Source organism: Taurulus bubalis (assembly GCF_910589615.1).
Source record: "Taurulus bubalis genome assembly, chromosome: 10".
NCBI lineage: Eukaryota > Metazoa > Chordata > Actinopteri > Perciformes > Cottidae > Taurulus > Taurulus bubalis.
In genome coordinates, this window is record NC_136598.1 from 5,579,637 (window position 1) to 5,600,298 (window position 20,662).

At 46.5% G+C, this 20,662-nt stretch overlaps 1 protein-coding gene across 1 annotated transcript; it reads right to left on the bottom strand.

The window, feature by feature from the left end:
* Positions 1-1,123: 1,123 nt before the first annotated feature.
* On the bottom strand, positions 1,124-20,645 carry LOC306742205 (extracellular calcium-sensing receptor-like; the record flags this gene model as incomplete). The annotated part of the gene is made up of 8 exons (XM_079224545.1): positions 20,497-20,645; positions 7,414-7,708; positions 7,029-7,318; positions 6,474-6,769; positions 5,463-5,668; positions 5,102-5,323; positions 2,116-2,239; positions 1,124-2,028 (listed from the first exon to the last, which is right to left on the bottom strand). The coding sequence occupies exons 1-8, from the start codon at positions 20,601-20,603 to the stop codon at positions 1,124-1,126; spliced, it is 2,445 nt and encodes an 814-aa protein (XP_079080671.1). The 5' UTR covers positions 20,604-20,645.
* Between the last annotated feature and the right edge of the window lie 17 nt (positions 20,646-20,662).

The window sequence follows — 20,662 nt, forward strand, 5'->3', positions numbered from 1 at the left end:
CTGTACGTCATCTTACTGTACGTCAGAGAGGGGATGATCTTACCCTGTGGTCTTTGATTAACTCTTCTACAAGTCTTTTTATGAGTTTTGTGTACATTATAATCTGCACCAAGTGCCCATGTCTCTTTTCTCTTCTTTTAAAGCTACCATTGTAATCACGGATATCTTCTTAATTAAGTAAAACCTGTATACCTTTTTTAGTGGGGTACATTTGTTAAATTGCATATTAAGAAATGCCAACACAGAAATATGAATAAAGAAGCACTGAGTTTATAAAAAGAAATACATGTACTATATTGTCATTTTTTACTTTAATTATTCACTTTCTTTTATATTGTCAGGCTGTGATGACATAATATTTTGGAAATAAGACAAAAATTGTTTTAAAAGTACTTTCGACAAATTACATTACAATTAATAAAATATGTAATATTTAATATAAAATGTAAATATTTAGATAAACAAGATGAAGACTGAATGTGCAGACCATGAGCTTTATAGTAAATGTTGCTGTTGGAGCCATAATGTAGTTTTTTGTCTTTATTGTATCCTTACTGAAAACACAGAGTGAACATACATGCAGTTCTGACATTGAACACAGATTGGAGCATTAATTCATGAAGTGCACATAGGTAAGCTACAGGTGATGAGAATCAGGTGTGTAGAACAGTTCTTTGACTATGTTGCGTGTTGGAGTGAGAGCATGGCTGGCGTGCTTAGATTCTGAATATTATTAATTGAAACAGAGATTTAATATGGGGTGACTGTGGCTCAGTGGTTAGCATGCTCGTCTTTCAATCAGAGGAAGCCCTGGCTCCGCTAGTCCTAGTTGTTGCGTACACTTAACCCCGAATTGCTCCCCGTTGCTGTGTCTACGATGTATAGAGCAAAAATTGAAGTCGCTTTGGTTGAAAGCGTCAGCTAAATGTAATGTAATATGGGCAATGCTGCTATTTACATTATGCCAGTGAGCATATATGTCAAACTACCAACTAATCATTGGTTTATTTTTAGCCAAGAGCACACATGTGAAACAAGTTCTCCCTCTTTGTCCTCTGTGACTTAAGTATTTGTAATAAAAGTCCCCTCAAGTGGCGTCTTTGTTTTCTCCAAACTTTTGGTTTTAAGATTGACTTTTGTTCATTACATTTTTCTTGGTGTTTTTCTCTGGCTTAAACAATATGATGAAACACTTTGGAGCAAATATACACAATATGAGTCCAAAACTGGAGGCAAGAATGGCAAATATCTCCACAGCCACAGTAAATTTCCCAGGAGAACTGACATATGCTGGGATGAAGGTGACCCAGACTGCACAGAATATCAGCATGCTGAAGGTGATAAGCTTGGCTTCATTAAAATTATCAGGTAGTTTCCGGGCGAGGACCGCCAACACAAAGCAAAAGACAGCCAGCAGGCCGATGTACCCGAGCACAGCCCAGAACCCAATAGCTGAGCCTAATGCACACTCCAGGATGATTCTCTCCTTGTATGTGGTGAGGTTTTTCATTGGAAAAGGAGGACTAAGAACCAACCAAAGAGTACATATTATAACTTGAATGAAAGTGAAAGACACTACAGTCATCCTTTGCTGTGGAGGACCAAACCATTTCATAACATTAGGACCTGGGAGAGTGGCTTTGAATGCCATTAACACAACTATTGTTTTTCCAAGAACACAAGAGATACAGAGGACAAAGGTGATCCCAAACGCTGTGTGGCGCAGCATGCAGGACCACTCAGAGGGTGCTCCAATGAAAGTCAATGAGCATAAGAAACAGAGAGTCAGAGAGAAGAGCAGCAGAAAGCTCAGCTCAGAGTTGTTGGCTCTGACGATCGGGGATGTCCTGTGACGGTGGAACACAGCCGCTGTTATGATGGCAAGGCAGGCACCACCAACTGAGAATGCAGCCAGAATGATTCCTAGGGCCTCATTGAAGGAAAGAAACTCTACAGGCTTGGGGAGACAAGTGTGTCTCTTTGCATTAGGCCAAAATTCCTTGGGGCAAGGGAAACAATCAGGGGAATCTGAAAAAATGCAACAAAAGAGGGCTTTTAGCAGTCATGCTCAATATTTGATGTCGTGTTGTAGATATGCATTTGGAGAAACAATACCTGTAGCGTTACTAATCTCCCCCTCAGGACACGGTATACAATCATAACAGCAGATGGGTTTTCCTTTCTGCAGCACCTTACGAGTTCCTGCAGGACAGCTGTCAGTGCACACTGACACAGGCACCTGGCACATAAATACAAACAAAGCCACACATATTCAGATGTGCTTCAAAGCTCTGAATAGGTTCAAGTTATTTTCAAGTCTGTCTGAAAACATAACTTGCATGTCAATTTGAGTATGTGTGTTTTGTAAATCTAGCTGCTGGATGAAACAATCCACAGTTGTATAAACAATTTGCCAAAATGAGGCCTCTGCAGTCTGGACAAAGCAAGCAGTTATCTTCCAAAGTGAAAGTCTTTTTGTTCAAAGTTCTGTTTTTTGTTACTATTCCTGCACCACAACTCAGCAAAGGAACATTTTAACTACAGGCTATTTAGCATTAGTTAAATATGAGTAAACACTTAACTCATTATTTATAAAGCATTGTTCCAACATTAACACTCATTAATATGCAATTCATAAACACAGTTATACATGTTTTATTCTTGATTAAAAAGCTTGACCATTATGCGTTTCATGATTGGGTTTTCATACTTTAAAATTGATGGATTCCCCATATGTAAATTAAATAATATATATTACAAACCAATAATTAAGATTATAGATAATTAACGATGTCATTTATAAAGTGTTAGTAAATGATAAAACATTGTTTTTAAATGTAATTTATTCATGGTGATTTAGATATGCACTAATGTTAACATGTGTTCATAAACGTGTTTTAATACTGCAATTCATGATTAATTCAGGTAGTTATTAGTCGTAAGTATTTTGTGTGACCTCATCTAAAGTGAGGACTATCTACGCCTTACAAAGCATTTATACTTGACATTGAAAGACCAGCAGTGCCTCAAAGCCAGTGGCGGGCCGTGCATTTTCGACCTGGGCCTTTTGTGCCGTCTGATATAGTTTACATAAATACTCTCATGACGGGATGCAGCGTCATTAACGGACAATGCATGTTGTTCACATTCTTCTTGCTCCTACTGAGTTCTGCTATCAGCTAGGTAGCTTTCTGCTGACTAAAGTCAAGCTGGCCCACTGACCAATCACAGCGCATGTTAATGGTCACGCTGGGCCACTGACCAATCATATGTCTAGTGCCAGCATGCTGGTGCATCACGTCTAAGAATATGCCCAGCACGCAGGGGCGGTTTTGGGCACGGGCGAACCGGGCACTTTTTCATGGCATGTGGGGGGCGGCACGACGAGATAGACGTGTTTGAGGCGGCGCGAACAGAGCGTTTGAGTGTGGAATGAAGAAACTGAACTGGTGCTTCAGGACTGCTTTGGGAGTCCAGACTGGGGCATGTTTAAAACTGCTGCTCTGAGGGATGACTCTACTGTGGATTTAGAGGAATATGTGTCCAGTGTAACGGCCTACATCAGCACATGTGTGGAGAACATCGTGCCCACAAAGCACTGCAGGACTTACCCCAATCAAAAACCCTGGATTAACTGTGAAGTTCGGACCATGCTACGAGCCCGCTCCACTGCATTTGCCTCAGGCATCGCTGAGGACTACAAGAAGGCCAGATACGACCTGAGCAGATGTATCAGAGGAGCCAAGAGACAATATAGACTGAAGCTAGAGGGATTCTACTCCACGGCAGATTCCCAACGCATGTGGCAGGGCCTGCAACACATCATAGGCTACCGGCAGGGTAGCCAAACCTCACTGCCAGATGAGCTGAATGAGTTCTATGCCCGCTTCGAGGCCCTCAACACCAACCCACAGGGAGGGCTCTTGACGATGAAACGCACACAGGCCTCACCACTCACTGTGACAACAACAGAGGTGCGTAGGGTTCTGAGGAGAATAAACGCACGGAAGGCAGCTGGCCCAGACAACATCTCTGGGTGTGCCCTCAGGGTCTGCTTATCAGAGCTGGCTGATATGCTTGCTGACATTTACAACCTGTCACTAGCACAAGCTTGTGTGCCCACCTGCTTCAAGTCCACCACCATCGTGCCCCTCCCAAAGAAAAACACTGTGACCTGCCTGAATGATTACTCACCCCAATAGTGATGAAGTGTTTTGAGAGACCAGCCAAGACACCGTAGACCCGCTGCAGTTTGCGTATCGGCAGAACCGGTCCACTGATGATGCAGTCAACTACGTCATCCACACAACCCTCCCGCACTTAGAGGGCAAGGACACCTATGAAAGACTACTCTTCATAGACTTCACCTCAGCATTCAATACAGTCATCCCTGCACAAACGCACATCAGCGAGGACCTCACCTGGGCTGACAACGCACTGCAGAACATTAAAAAGGCCCAGCAGTGACTGTATTTCCCAAGAAGGCTGGGGAAATTGGCATGCCACATGGTAACTGTATGTTATCTGTGTATATGACATTCCAAATATCTTGAATATTGGGGGCGCTGGGGCTTATCAGGTTTAACATAGTCCCTAACCATTAGTGGATATCTAAATCACCATGAATAAATTACATTTAAGTATTTGTATTATTATTTACTAACACTTTATAAATGATCTTATGAATCATCTATAAGTCCTTAATAATTGGTTTGTAATATATATTACTTAATTTATATATGGGGAATCCATCATTTAAAAAGTAAGAAAACCCAATCATGAAACACATAATAGTCAAGCCTAATAATCAAGAATAAAACATTTATAACTGTGTTTATGCATTGCATACGAATTAGTGTTAATGCTTTATAAATGATTAATTAAATGTTTACACATACTTAACTAATGCTAAATAGTGTGTAGTTATTATATGGTGTGACACATTTTTGTTGAAACTATTAAGTGGGATTTCAGATGGAAATTGCTGTAACTTGAGATCAGATCTCTTCACAGCCAATATGGACTGGAGGAACGGACCAAAAACACATGTCACCAAATGTGAAATTGGAATGTTTTAAAATATGAATTTTGGGCTCCCTACTTGTGTGCCATCCTCCACCCAGGTGAGGTTCCTGTTGATATGGAATTCCTGGCCCACCGGCAGTGATGCGTCGTAGTTCCCTACTGCCACCAACTCAATGCTGCCACTCTCACTTTTTTGCCAGTTGACCAGCTCATATGTGGCCACAGGATCTCCATTGGCATCAAATGACACATCATAACCATTTTGGGAAAACTTAACTTTCTTCAATTGAGTGAGAACCTGTGAGGATGAAGTAATGGAAGACGGAGAGGGGGAGAAATGAAACGATGTATAATACAATAATTATTACATTTAGAAAAAAAGTACAGTATAATAAAAAAAAGTACATTTGGGTTTTGACATATTTGTTTTGACTGACCTGTTTGGACTCTATGCTGGTGAGTTTATCACACTGGGTTATAGAATATGTTTCCTGACACACTGAATTATGAATGGCATGTGCTATTGCATAAACAGCCTTGTACACCATGTTAGTGATCCGGAGCTGAGATGTGTCAGTGTACGGGCTCTGGATCGTCTCTATGTCTTCACTTCCATCACACGCATTCTTGTCTGTGACTGCTGCTAAAAACACACAAAGACACAGGAAGGTGTTTTTTAGCCTTGACAATTATATAATGTATAATGTTTTTCAGTTTTATTTAACCTGCAAAATCTTTCTTAGAACCATCTTTATATACATTATATATATATATATATATATATATATATATATATATATATATATATATATAATTCTAATTCACTTATATATTATTTTAAAACACGTTTTTCCCGACATGTCTTTATCTGTTTTTCATTGGTCCAATATGCCAAGGTTCACTTTGCATATTGCCCTATGTTGACATTTTACTTTTTTTTTTACCTTTTCTACAGCTGATATAGAAATGTTGTTAGGAAAAAAAGTGTCTTTCCCTTGAATTGGATACTGGCTTGAACTTGAATGTCTTTCAGACGAATACATTATCTCTAAATCCACGTCTATATAACAGTATATTTAGACCAACATCACGGCTAACATGTTTACATACTGTAACTGATACACAGTAATGAGTACAATATATTATTTATTTAGCTTGGTGGCCTAAAGACTGTCTATATAGTGTGTGCTTGTGTTCAGGACTTTTTGTTGTAATCTTCTCCAAGACAGCAGCATGCCTCAACTTGACCTGAAAGATCCTCATTGCAATTTAGATTATTCACAGAGACCTTATTTTCACTTCATGTCTTTGTTCAATAACAATAGATTTCCCTTTAAATCACTCAGGGATTGGGTTGTTAAAGCAGTCAGATAGAATAAAATAACACAACACAGACAAGACACAACTGTGAGTGTCAGTTATGTTAAAGATCAGCCAATCTTTCTCACTTTTTCCCAGCCTGCAGTTGAATGCATCCTCCCAGAACTCAGTAAGCACTGGAGAGGCAGCCACTTTAGAGGGAGAGAGATCCAGCAGGAAGTCTCTCAGACCTGGGATGACAGATCGCTCAATGCCAAATCCGAGTGCTCCCGTACATAAACTGAATATCAGCATGGATGGGTCAGTTACCCAGGCCTCACTGCCTATCCACTGGCGAGGAGGAGAGGGCTTGAGCAACAGCTCTTCCAGCAGACTCCTCAAGTCTCCAGGGGCTGTAAACGCCACAATAACCATAGCTGTCGACCTGGAGATAAAAAATAGTGCATCGTATGAGACCAAAATATATTACAAAATATTTGTATATATGTATGAAGATAGTTTTATTTTGGTGTCACTGAGTATTTTCCACAACAAAGATCATTAACAAATATGAGATAAAGACACATGACAGAAAAAAAAAGATTCATTTCCAATTTGCCTCTAAGGGGAGAAAATACTCTCCTATCTTATACTTTACAGAACATTGTTGTGGATTGGTGTACATACGATTAGAATGTAAAAACCTGCGGATAATGTCGGCTACTCTCTGGATCCTGCTCCGTGGGCGGTACTTATTGAAAGATTCAGAATATTCCACACAGATCCCCTCTTTGTGTGCTGCGTCCAGGAAAGACGCCATGCCATTATTTCCGTAATCCGAATCTGATCGGATAGCACCTATCCAAGTCCAACCAAAGTGTTTTACCAGCTTCGCCAGCGCGTCAGCCTGGAACTGGTCACTCGGGATTGTTCTGAAGAAACTCGGGTACTGCTGCTTATCGGACAGGCATGCACAAGTGGCAAAGTGACTAACCTAAAAGAACACAACAGTGTAATTATTTAACAGGACAGACACAAAATAGCACTGGTCTGTTAAACACATCGTTTGCAGAAATTCAAAATATTTACTTGAGGAATGTTAAAGGGCCCGATGATGCGAGATATGCTGATGGATGGCGTGGACCCAGACTCACCAACAATAGCCATAACCTTACCAGATTGTGAACAATTGTCGGCAGTGTAAAACACCGGGTCCAGGCCACTTGACAGCTGGAATGCCACATGCACCGCTACAGGCACAGAGGCGCACGAGTCGTAGATCTGATAACCGAGTTTGATGCCCGGCAGCAGCTCCGTGCTGTTGTTGATCTCCTCGATGGCAAAAATCATTGCGCGTGAGAAGCGCAGTTCACGAGACGTAATGCTGTACACGGACACAAACACACACAGAGTTGAGTAACTGTATGAATATGTCCTACATATGAGGATAATTCATAATTTTAACAGAAAAACCCAATATGGGGAACTGAACCAGAACACAGAATTAGATACTAATCCAACACTAATCGTAATGCTTGGATTACATTTTTGGTCTTCATAATTTTTTCAGTTTACAAAGACAAACAAATCTAAAAGAAATTTAATACAAAATACATTAAAATAAAAAATCTAAACATTTCCATCACCACAGAGTACATCTTCCTCTTACTAACCTCCCTGAGCATCTTAGTGGATCAGGCATGGTGGTGTAGTTATGCTTCCCTGTGTGCATGTTGTAATGTAGGGAGAAACTGCCACCAATAACGTAGTCACCATCCATTGAGAAAGCAGGTAGACGAGTAATACCCTGGAGCTTACATTTCACAGATGAGGCCTCAGGGCTGACCCCAACACCATTCCTATCCTCTGAGAGCTCAGCCCTTTGTTTCACATCATCCACAGAACCATTCAAGGCAAGAGCTGAGTTCAGCTCACACAAACCCTGCAACAGGATCAGGCCAATAAAGAGAGCTGAGATCTCCATCCTCAACTGTCCTCTTGTGGGCATACTGTGTTTTTACTGGTCTATATAGATATTCTGACTGAATCTTCCCTCCTACTGTACGTCAGCTTACTGTACGTCAGAGAGGGGATGCTCTTACCCTGTGGTCTTTGATTAACTCTTGTACAAGTCTTTTTTGTGAGCTTTGTGTACAATTATAATATACACTAAGTGCCCATGTCTCTTTTCTCTTCTTGGAAAGTTAGCATTGTAAACATTAATGTCTTCTTAATTAAGTAATACCCATACACCTTTTTTTGGTGAGTTTTATCTAATATTTCAGTCTAACAAATGTACACCCTAATGAGTTGTTTGTTTGGTTAAACTGTTGGATCTCTGGCCTTCTCTTCTCCGGCCTCCTCCACGGAGAGAAGAGACGCTCTTTCTCAGAGTTTATTTGCCATTGTTGCGTTTGAAGATCATCGAATCTGATGTCAATCATCTCGCTAATTTAAGCTGGATAATAAGACATTTGATCGACTTTGTTGAACCACGTACGAAGAATACCCCCTTGATCTTTAGTTTGACAAGCTGGGTCTATTCTTTGACATGCAGCGCCTGCGAAATGGTGTGGACGTGTGATTGGTCAGTGGCCCAGCGTGATCATTAACATGCGCTGTGATTGGTCAGCATGTCAACAGGGCGGAGCTCAGTGGGAGCTGGAATGGTTCGGGCTAAAGCCAGAGAAGTTGTGACATATTTAGTGTTTTGCTTGTATTGGCGCTCGGTGGCTGAAGGAGGAGAAGCGGACTTGGTGGGGGATTTGGTGACAACGCATGTTTACGGTGATTACAATTTATAGAGACAATGGCTGTCGACGTCAACTGCCGCTGTCGAGTGGATATTTTCTGCTCTTGAGGCGTGTTCCGAGGACGCGGCTGTCACAACCGTCACTAGACGGTAGTGCTTTTATTTTGTTGTCTTGTCACTTCCTGTTTTACTTTGAAATCATCCTCCTGTGTCATGTCTGCTGTCTTTACTTCCTCATGTGTGATTACCGCTCCCTGCCCTGATGTGTTTCACCTGTGTCTCGTTAACTCCCCTCCCAGTGTGTATATATACTCGGTGCGTCACTTGTCTCGTTGCCAGTTCGTTTTTCTTCACCTGTGAGTCAACTTACCAGCGTTTTTTCCTGCCTGATATCCTGCCTGATATCCTGCCTGATATCCTGTTCTGATTCAGACGTCCCTTCGTTTCCGAGTAAGCCCGATCCCTGCCTGTACCTCTGCCGAGTTTGACTGCCTTCCTGTGAATGACCCTGGACTGTTTACGTTGGCGATTCTACTCTCCCCTGAGGGAGACAGCTGCTCTCACCACAGCGGGTCAGAGCCTTGCCGACCGGCCTCAGTCCCTCCCCAGTTACATCGGGAGAACCTTCGGCGGTCCTTCTCCAGAGACTCTATCCTGTTGCAATATTACCTTTATCAATAAAGGAATTCTTGTGAACTTTACTCTCTGCCTCGGGTCGTGCATTTGGGTTCTTTCATTAGTGCTCCAGCGTGACAGAACGAACTGGCCTATCATGAACCCAGCCGACCTCGACCGCATGAAGGAGGAGATCTCCGGCCAGGCTCAGCGTTTGGGTAGCCACGAACACATGTTGAAATCTCTCATCGACAACGTGGCCCAGATTTCGACACAGCTCGCTGAGCTAAGTCGCGGCGCTTCTCCGCCAGCTCCCCCGCCTGTTGCTGCTTCCCCGGCGCTGCCGGGTGGATCCACCTCCGAGCCTCACATCCCCTCACCCACCAAGTACAGCGGTAACCCAGACACTTGCCGAAATTTCATTACCCAGGTACGTCTGGTGTTTCTGGCCCAGCCTTCCCGGTTCCGTGATGAGTCAGCCAAGATAGCTTACATAGCTAACCTGTTGGATGGTCCTCCTTTAAGTTACTTTAATGCCCTATATGAGCAGCAAGCTCCGCCGGTCCTCTCTTTTGAACTGTTTGCCACAGAATTAAGGAGGATTTATGACCATCCCATCCAGGGACAACAGGCGGGCCAACGATTGCTTAAGCTCCGGCAGGGGAAGAAGTCAGTAAGGGAATTTGCCAGCGAGTTCCGCTCCCTAGCTGTGGACTCCGGCTGGAATGACCTGGCTCTACTTACCGCCTTCCAGAGCGGACTCAATCGGTCCATCGGCAGGGAGATCGCCCTACGGGAGGAGCAGCAGTCGCTGGATGGAGCCATTGCCTCTGCCATCAGGATCTCCGACCAGATGGCGCAGTGGAATCCTGAAGACTCAGATGTTCGCGTTTCCGCACCACCTGTAGAGTTCCCCAGAGCTGTTACTCACCATGTCGATGCCCGAGCCACGGAGGGAGAGGAACCCATGCAGATTGGTCGCACCAAACTCACCCCGGAAGAACGCCGGCGGCGCATGACGGAGGGTCTCTGCCTCTACTGTGGTCAGCGGGGACATATCATCTCCTCCTGCCCAGTAAAAGTCAGGGCTCACCAGTGAAGGAGAGGGCACTGGTGAGCCGCACCCTGACCCTGTCCAATCCCGCTCGCCTACAACCCCTGGTTCTTCTTCGCTCTTCCTCTCTCTCGCTCCAGCAACCGGTTCTGGTGGACTCCGGTTCCGATGCGGATCTCATGGACTATGCTCTCGCCAAGAGACTCGGCCTTCGGGCCTTCCGTCTTCAACGCCCCCTGGAGGCCCATGCCTTGGATGGCCGCCTCATTTGCAGGGTCACTCACCGGTCCCAACCGGTCACCCTCCTGTTCCCGGACAAGCACACTGAAACACTATCTTTTCACCTGTTTTACTCACCCTCGCATCCCCTGCTCCTAGGTCTCCCATGGCTGAAGCTGCATGTGGACTGGAGTACTGGGAGAATCCTCGCCTGGGGTCCCCGATGTGCACGTTCCTGTGGGGCCAGGGTGGCACCATTTCGGCTCCAGGACCTCCTGATCTCTGCCTCGCTCCGGTCTGCACCTCCCAGCTATCCGGCTCTCTGGACACCTTCCCCGCACTGGACAAAGTACCTCTTTGTTATCACGACCTAAAGCAAGTTTTTAACAAAGCCCGTGCCTCTGCACTTCCTCCTCATAGACAATATGACTGTGCGATTGAGCTCCGTCCCGGCACCCATCCTCCTCGGGGGAGACTATTTTCACTGTCTGTTCCAGAAACTGCTGCCATGAGGAGCTATGTGGAGGAATCCCTGGCTGCCGGTCTCATCCGCCCGTCCTCCTCTCCTGCTGGCGCTGGATTTTTCTTTGTAGAAAAGAAAGATAAATCCCTCCGCCCTTGCATCGACTACAGGGGTCTCAACGACATCACGGTCCGCAATAGGTACCCTCTTCCTCTCATGTCCTCTGCCTTCGAGCTGATTCATGGTGCCAAGGTTTTCTCCAAGCTGGATCTCCGCAACGCATATCATCTCGTGAGGATCAGGGAGGGAGATGAGTGGAAGACTGCCTTCAACACCCCCAGTGGACATTACGAGTACTTAGTAATGCCGTTTGGATTAACCAATGCCCCTCCTGTGTTTCAGGCTCTCGTCAACGATGTGTTACGTGACATGCTGAACAGTTTTGTTTTTGTGTATCTGGACGATATCCTCATCTTTTCTCCTGATGAGTCCTCCCACATTCAGCATGTCCGTCAGGTACTTCAGCGCCTCCTGGAGAATCAGCTGTTTGTCAAAGCAGAGAAATGTGAGTTTCACCAGCCTTCGGTTTCCTTCCTGGGCTTCATCATTTCGGAGGACAACATTCAGAGGGACCCCGACAAGGTCAGTGCCGTCAGAAGTTGGCCTACCCCTAACTCCCGCAAGGAGGTGCAGCGGTTTTTAGGGTTCGCCAATTTCTACCGCAAGTTCATCCGTAACTTCAGTGCTGTCGCTTCACCCCTGCATAACCTCACCTCTCCTAAGTTCCCCTTCAGGTGGTGTGATAAGGCTGAAGGGGCCTTCCAACGCCTTAAAGTGTCCTTCACCACCGCTCCCATTCTCTCTGTTCCTGATCCTACGCTCCAGTTCATAGTTGAGGTGGACGCCTCGGATGTCGGTGTTGGGGCCGTTCTGTCCCAACGGTCCTCTACCGACGATAAGCTGCACCCCTGCGCTTTCCTATCGAGGAAACTTTCTGCGTTGGAACAAAATTACGACATCGGGAACCGGGAGTTGTTGGCCATCAAGGTGGCTCTGGAGGAATGGCGTCACTGGCTGGAGGGGGCGGAGCTACCTTTTCTTGTCTGGACCGACCACAAGAATCTGGAGTATCTTCGGACCGCAAAGAGGCTGAATTCCCGGCAGGCAAGGTGGGCCCTGTTCTTTACCCGTTTTGACTTTGCTCTCTCCTATAGACCAGGGTCGAAGAATGGCAAGCCTGATGCTCTGTCCCGAGTTCCGTCCTCAGAGGGTCCTGTTGCCGTGCCTGAACCTATCCTGCCTGCAGCCTGTGTGGTTGGGGCTTTCAAGTGGAGGGTGGAGGAACAGGTCATCCAGGCTCTTCAGACCTGTCAACCGCCGGACGGCGTCCCTCCCAATCGGTTGTTTGTTCCACCTCACCTCCGCTTTCAAGTCATCCAGTGGGCCCACGCTTCACGATTGGCATGTCACCCCGGGGTCCGACAGACCTTATTTATGTCCCAACAGCTACGTCTGCTAAGGAGACTGCTGAGGCACTCCTGTCTAATGTTTTCCGCATTCATGGTTTCCCTGTTGATGTGGTTTCTGATCGAGGTCCCCAGTTCACTGCTCTATTCTGGAAGGCCTTCTGCTCCCTCATCGGTGCCTCCGTCTCCCTGTCCTCCGGCTTCCATCCGCAGTCCAATGGACAGACTGAACGCCTCAACCAGGAGATGGAGACCACACTACACTGTCTGGTCACCCAGAACCCCGCCGCCTGGAGTCAGCAGCTAGTGTGGGTGGAGTATGCACACAATTCTTTACCCTGCTCATCTTCTGGTTTATCCCCGTTTCATGTGGTGTTCGGGTACCAGCCCCCCGCCTTCCCGTCCTTGGAAAAGGAGGTTGCTGTCCCCTCTGCTTTAGCCCTTATTCAGCGGTGCAAACGCACCTGGAGTCGGGCCAGGCGCTCCCTTCTCATCAGTTCGGAGCGTTACAAGAAGGCCGCTGATCGCCGCCGCACTCCTGCTCCAGAGTACCAGAACGGCCAACGTGTCTGGCTGTCCACCCGCAACCTTCCCCTACATATGGAGAGCAGAAAACTGGCACCCAGGTTCGTTGGTCCTTTTCCCATCTCTAAAATCATTAATCCTGTCACTGTGCGTCTGAAACTCCCCAGGACCATGAGAGTGCACCCAGCTTTCCACGTCAGCCAGATCAAACCCGCTAAGGAGAGCTCGTTGGTGCCCACTGCCCAGCCCCCGCCTCCCCCCCGACTTGTGGATGGGGGTCCTGTTTATACCGTCCGCAAGCTCCTGTCCTCTCGCCGACGTGGCCGCAGGTTTCAATACCTGGTGGACTGGGAAGGTTATGGACCTGAGGAACGTTCCTGGGTGCCCGCCGCGCACATCCTTGACCCTTCCCTCATCCACGAATTCAACCAGTCCCATCCTGATGGCCCTGGGCCGTCAGGTGCCGGCCGTAAGGGGAGGGGTACTGTCACAACCGTCACTAGACGGTAGTGCTTTTATTTTGTTGTCTTGTCACTTCCTGTTTTACTTTGAAATCATCCTCCTGTGTCATGTCTGCTGTCTTTACTTCCTCATGTGTGATTACCTCTCCCTGCCCTGATGTGTTTCACCTGTGTCTCGTTAACTCCCCTCCCAGTGTGTATATATATACTCGGTGCTTCACTTGTCTCGTTGCCAGTTCGTTTTTCTTCACCTGTGAGTCAACTTACCAGCGTTTTTCCTGCCTGATATCCTGGTCTGATTCCGACGTCCCTTCGTTTCCGAGTAAGCCCGATCCCTGCCTGTACCTCTGCCGAGTTTGACTGCCTTCCTGTGAATGACCCTGGACTGTTTACGTTGGCGATTCTACTCTCCCCTGAGTGAGACAGCTGCTCTCACCACAGCGGGTCAGAGCCTTGCCGACCGGCCTCAGTCCCTCCCCAGTTACATCGGGAGAACCTTCGGCGGTCCTTCTCCAGAGACTCTATCCTGTTGCAATATTACCTTTATCAATAAAGGAATTCTTGTGAACTTTACTCTCTGCCTCGGGTCGTGCATTTGGGTTCTTTCATTAGTGCTCCGGCGTGACAGCGGCAGGGATGCTCGGCTGTCGTCCATGGCCACCTGTTGCTGGAACTGAAGTGCACTGATAAACTGTACAACCGCCTTGCTGAACTTTTTGTTAACAAGGAGAGGCGGAAGGAGGCAGAGTTGCATACTTTTTGTGTTTTTGCATCTGCGGTGGCGTTGTGTTGATGTGTCTATGGTGCTGTTTTTATCATGGATTGTTTTGTCATGTTATAACTAAATGTGGTTCTTGTTGATGCTGAACCCCGGCACCCCTGGTGGGTTGACGGGGTTGGGCTGGTCAGGTGGCTCAGTCAGAGGCGAGGTTGTGCGTCCGACTGAGAGGCGCTGTGTAATTGCGCGTTGCTCGGCGGGGGTGTGCGCTGGTGGTTGAAGTGGTCGGTCCACGCGCCCCGTGTGAGCTCTCCCCTAGCCCAGAATGGCGCTCCGTAAACGCGCCTTGCTCAACTGGAGTGTCTCCTTTTTTTTTCTCTTCAAAGTGGCTGAGTGGCTCTGCCGGTTGGTCCCCACGCCCCCTGTGACCTCCCTCCATGCTCGTGGTGGCGGAGTGGGTGTCTGCTATCCACACATGGTGGACTGTATGAACGCGTGTATTGAGCAGCGCGCTGTGTATTGAGTGGGTCGGTCTGTGACAGTAACTCCCGGGACATTGAAGGCCTAAGTCTAAAACGCATGGCCCGCCACTACTTAGCACTAGGCACGCTATTTAAACCTGGTTTTCTCACACAACACAGAACTATGAATAAAGAAGCACTGAGTTTATAAAAGAGACATGTATATTATAATTTTGTAATTATTTTATTCACTTTCTTTTATATTTTCAGTCCGTGATGACAGAAAAGAGAAGTACAGAGAAAGAACTTGTATTTTTCATAACCCAATCCTCAACAGTTTAAAGCTCATGATGTGTACATTCATTCTTCATTTTCCTTATCTAAATATTTACAGTTTAAGTGTTTTACATTCTATGTTTAATAAATTTGTATGTAATTTTGTTTTAAAAGTACTTTTTAAACAATTTTTTTTTTTTTTTTTTTAATATTCTAAGTATTTTTCATTTTCTCATTATGCATTATAAGTAAAATGTTTTGAGTCAAATAGTCCTTTATCACGTTGCATTATGCTAATTGTTTTGAGTGAAATTGTCTTCCATCACGCTTAATACACTGTAGTACACTCCTGTTTTTTTATATGACATTTATATATCACATGACACCAGTCTAAATATGGTCATAATAGATCCTGTGCCTTGCAGCTGAACTTTTGCGTTTTTTTTTTATCTGTATTAATGTAGATGTGACCAGGTTCAGGGCATGTTGAACCCCAGACAGTGATTACTCACAATATCTCAAGTACACGAAATCTGTCTGACACCTGTTCAGTTAAACATGACCCCATGACCCAGGCAGGTCTCACCTGTCAAATCTGCGTACAAGGCGCAATTTACTCCCACTAAATGTTTCAAGGATATATAAATCTGTCTGACACGTGTCCAGCCTCTTTGAAGTTGTTCTGAAACAGTAACTACAAACACTTTTGATCTTGTGACCGAGGTCAAAGCATGTTGTAATCACACGCACCTGCTACTAAGTCACTCCCACTATGTCTCGATAGGGATCTTCCCACACACTTGCCTATATATACTGTCATATACAGTTCCTCTTGGGCTCTGTCCCTGAGATGGAACCACTCAGTTTGCGGGGATTGACTCCAAGACAAAAAAGAAACGGTTGATGAATTACAAATGTGACTTTTTACACATAAATATATACTGACTCTTAGCTACTGAGGGGAATAAACAAATCCCCAAGAAAAGAAAATGACTTAGTTATGGTACTGTGTGTATATTAACTCTTGTTGAAATAAAATGTATACTAAAATAAGAGTGTAGAACTCTACTCAATGGGGACTCCCGTTTAATGGAATAAGATAACTTCCAGATTTTAAGAGACAAAGAAGGTAACACCGGGCCGAGGCCATTGACCAGGGAACACAATCCAGCACGATCCTGCGTGTTTCCAGATCCAGACAAATGTAAGTAATCGTTTGGGTTGCACTGTGTGTAAAACGGTTCATCTTCCTTTCCTATTCGAGGAAACAGTTCGGTGGATCACGTGGCTCAATAGTACAGGTAGGCCACAGGGAAAGCCGAACGAATGGGGTTTTTAACATCCGTCATTGTCTCTATAAATTGTAATCGAAAGCAAACTGAGAGGGAAACCTCAGGGTTCTAAAACGGGCCCTCCTTACACGGCTGGCGTAAGGAGTAGGCGCTCCCACTAAGTTTTGACCAGGACAGGGCCGGTCCCAGTACAATACTAACTGTTGCGGTTGGAGCCATAATGTAGATTTTCGTCTTTATTGTATCTTTACTGAAAAGTGTACATGCATGCATCTGACATCTGACATGTGACGGTTCCCTAGCCCCCCTGTCTGTCTCCTGCACCCAACAGGTAACGGGAGTTGGAGAACGCCCTACTGGGAAGCACCTGTGCCCGGTGCTCTCCAGGGATAAAGCTCCACCCCTTAGACGGCCAGCCCTCTCTCCCCGCCGCTGGGCATTATCCGTGTGTGGCCAGCCAGGCAACAGCGCCTTATTACATTTAACCGTTCCCATTTGTTTTGTGGTTTTGCCACCCAGCTTAGGTAGAAAATAAACCTTCCCATGTTTTACCGTAAACACTGCATCTCCCTCTCGTTTTTGTTATGGCGTTAGCCGGGTCTTGACAAATTCGGGGTTCATTCAGGCTTTTGGTCTGTGTGGGCATTTGTCGCGCTGTGTTTGTTTCAGAGATGCAGTAGTTTGTGTCTATTTCGATGGGATTGGTTACAGGACAAATTAAAGGCTGGTTGCTGTTTTGGTTGGAGAATGTTAATCAATGTAAGGTAAGTGTGAACTGATTGGTGTGCTTAGAGTGGCTTTGATGTAAGCGGTGTTCCCCTGTCAGGTTATGTGGCGGTACCACTTTGGGTTTCGTCTTGTTTATTGTTTTAATTAATAGTGTTGCGGTGACCGCGGTTAGAGCATAGAGTGGGTCAAGGAGAATTCCCCATTCTGAGTCTCGGTCATTGTTTCCTGCCACCCTGAGGCTGTCATCGGGGCCTGTGCACCTGTCAGCCCTCATTGATTCCGGGGCTGAACAGAACTTTTTGGACACTGACTTTATTAGGAGTCAAGGAATCCCTGTGGAGCCGCGAGAGCGCACTCTGCTAGTGAGCGCATTGGATGGCAGTTCACTGGCAGAGATAACACACTGGACTGCACGTGTCTGGCAATCACAGTCAGAATACCCGGTTCTATGCGTTTCCGTCCCCCCAGACACCCTTGGTTCTGGGACTTCCCTGGCTCAAGGAGCATAATCCTCAGATTGATTGGGCTGGAGGTAGGATCACCGGCTGGAGTTCTGCCTGTCATTCCCTCTGCCTCAGATCTGCCCCATCAGGTTATTCTCCCCAGCAAACCAGACACCGGTCCTGGCCTCGCCGCAGTGCCTCAGGAGTATGTGGATTTGGGAGAGGCGTTCAGCAAGGAGCGGGCTCTTTCACTTCCCCCTCATCGTCCATACGATTGTGCCATTGACCTGCTCCCAAGCACTCCACTTCCCTCGAGCCGGTTATATAATCTCTCCCGGCCAGAACGTGAGTCTATGGAGAGGTACATCACGGACTCGGTCGCCGCTGGAATCATGCGGCCCTCTTCATCACCTGTGGGAGCGGGTTTCTTCTTCGTCTCGAAGAAGGACAAGAGCCTCCGTCCCTGCATCGACTACAGAGGTTTGAATCAAATCACAATCAAGAATAAATATCCATTGCCGTTGATGTCCTCTGTTTTCGAATCCTTAGCTGGAGCCAAGATATTCACCAAACTGGATCTCCGCGACGCATACCACCTGGTCCGAATTCGCGAGGGAATTCACGAATGGAAGACGGCCTTTAACACACCCTTGGGACACTTTGAATATTTGGTGATGCCGTTTGGACTAAATAATGCCCCTGCCGTCTTTCAGGCCCTGGTGAACGATGTCCTCCGCAACTTCTTGAACCGTTTTGTGTTTTTGTATATTGACGACATTCTCATCTTCTCCCCGAACCCCCAGGAGCACACCAACCATGTTCGCCTGGTTTTGCAACGGCTGTTGGAGAATCAGCTCTTCGTGAAGGCCGAGAAGTGTGAGTTCCACGTTACATCTGTGCAGTTCCTGGGGTTCTTTATTGAGGAGGGTCAGGTGAGAAAGGACCCCGAGAAGGTTAAGGCAGTAACGGAGTGGCCGGTGCCCACCTCAAGAAAGAAGCTTCAGCAGTTTCTGGGGTTCGCCAATTTCTATCATCGGTTCATCCGGAACTACATCCGAACGGCAGAACCACTGACACGACTCACCTCTTCCCAGGTCCGTTTTTTATGGACCCCAGAAGCCGACGGGGCTTTTCGTGCCCTCAAGGATCGGTTCGTCTCGGCCCCGATCCTGGTCCACCCAGACGAGACCCGCCAGTTTGTCGTCGAGGTGGACGCCTCGAACACCGGAGTCGGAGCTGTACTTTCCCAGCGGTCAGCTTCCGACTCCAAGCTCCATCCTTGTGCCTTCTTCTCCCGCAGATTGTCCCCGGCGGAGAGGAATTATGACGTTGGCAACCGCGAACTGTTGGCGGTCAAGTTAGCCTTGGAGGAGTGCAGGCAATGGCTGGAGGGATGCGAGACGCCTCAATTCCCGCCAGGCCCGCTGGGCTTTGTTCTTCACACGCTTCAACTTCACCATCACCTTTCGGCCGGGGCACAAGAACACCAAGCCGGACGCACTCCTTCCGTCAGTTTGCTCCAGAGGAGGGAGGTTCTACTCCCGACACCATCCTGCCTGCCTCGTGCGTGCTGGGTGCAGTCACCTGGGAGAGAGGGTGGTACGTGAGGCCCAGCACACCCAGCCTGACCTCAGAGGAGGCCCCCCGAACCGCCTGTTTGTTCCTGAGGCCACCCGTTCTCGAGTCCTGCGGTGGGCCCACGAGTCCCGTCTCTCGGGCCACCCGGGCATCCGCCGGACTATAAACTGGCTCCGCCGTATCTTTTGGTGGTCGTCTCTCGAGGAGGATACACGTTCGTATGTGCTGGCCTGCACTACGTGCGCCCGCGACAAGGCTTCGCATCGACCTTCCGTGGGGTTACTAAGACCACTTTCTGTGCCCCAACGCCCGTGGTCCCATATCGGTGGTGGACCGGTTTTCAAAGGCTGTCAACAATTGTCTTTATTCTTGTTTTATAATTTCAAAAATACAACAAACTATAGTTTTTTGTATATATATATCCGAAATTCAAAATATTTACTTGAGGAATGTGAAAGGGCCCGATGATGCGAGACATGCTGATGGATGGCGTGGACCCAGTCTCACCAACAACGGCCATCACCTTACCAGATTGCGAACAATTGTCACCGGTGTAAAACATCGGGTCCATGCCACTTAAGCTGGAATGCCACATGCACCGCTACAGGCACAGAGGCGCACGAGTCGTAGATCTGATAACCGAGTTTGATGCCCGGCAGCAGCTCCGTGCTGTTGTTAATCTCCTCGATGGCAAAAATCATTGCGCGTGAGCAGCGCAGTTCACGAGACGTAATGCTGTACACGGACACACACACACACACACACACACACACACACACACACACACAGAGTTGAGTAACTGTATAAGTATGGCCTACTTATGAGGATAATTCACAACAGAAATATGCAATACTGAACACCAAAAGACACACAAGAATTAGATTCTAATCCAACATGCACAATAATTGTAATGCACGGATTAACAAAGGTTAGCTATTTTAAACCCTGTTTTTAGTTTTCATAATGTTTTCAGTTAACAAATACAAAAATCTATTACAATTCACTACTATTTTGAGAATATAATCCGTATTTTTTTCATGCCTAAATACTAATGCATTACAAATTAAAACATCTATATAAACATGTCCATCACCACAGAGTACATCATCTTCTTACGAACCTCCCTGAGCATCTTAGTGGATCAGGCATGGTGGTGTAGTTATGCTTCACTGTGTGCATGTTGTAATGTATGGAGAAACTACCACCAATAACGTAGTCACCATCCATTGAGAAAGCAGGTAGACGAGTGGTACCCTGGAGCTTGCATTTCACAGATGAGGCCTCAG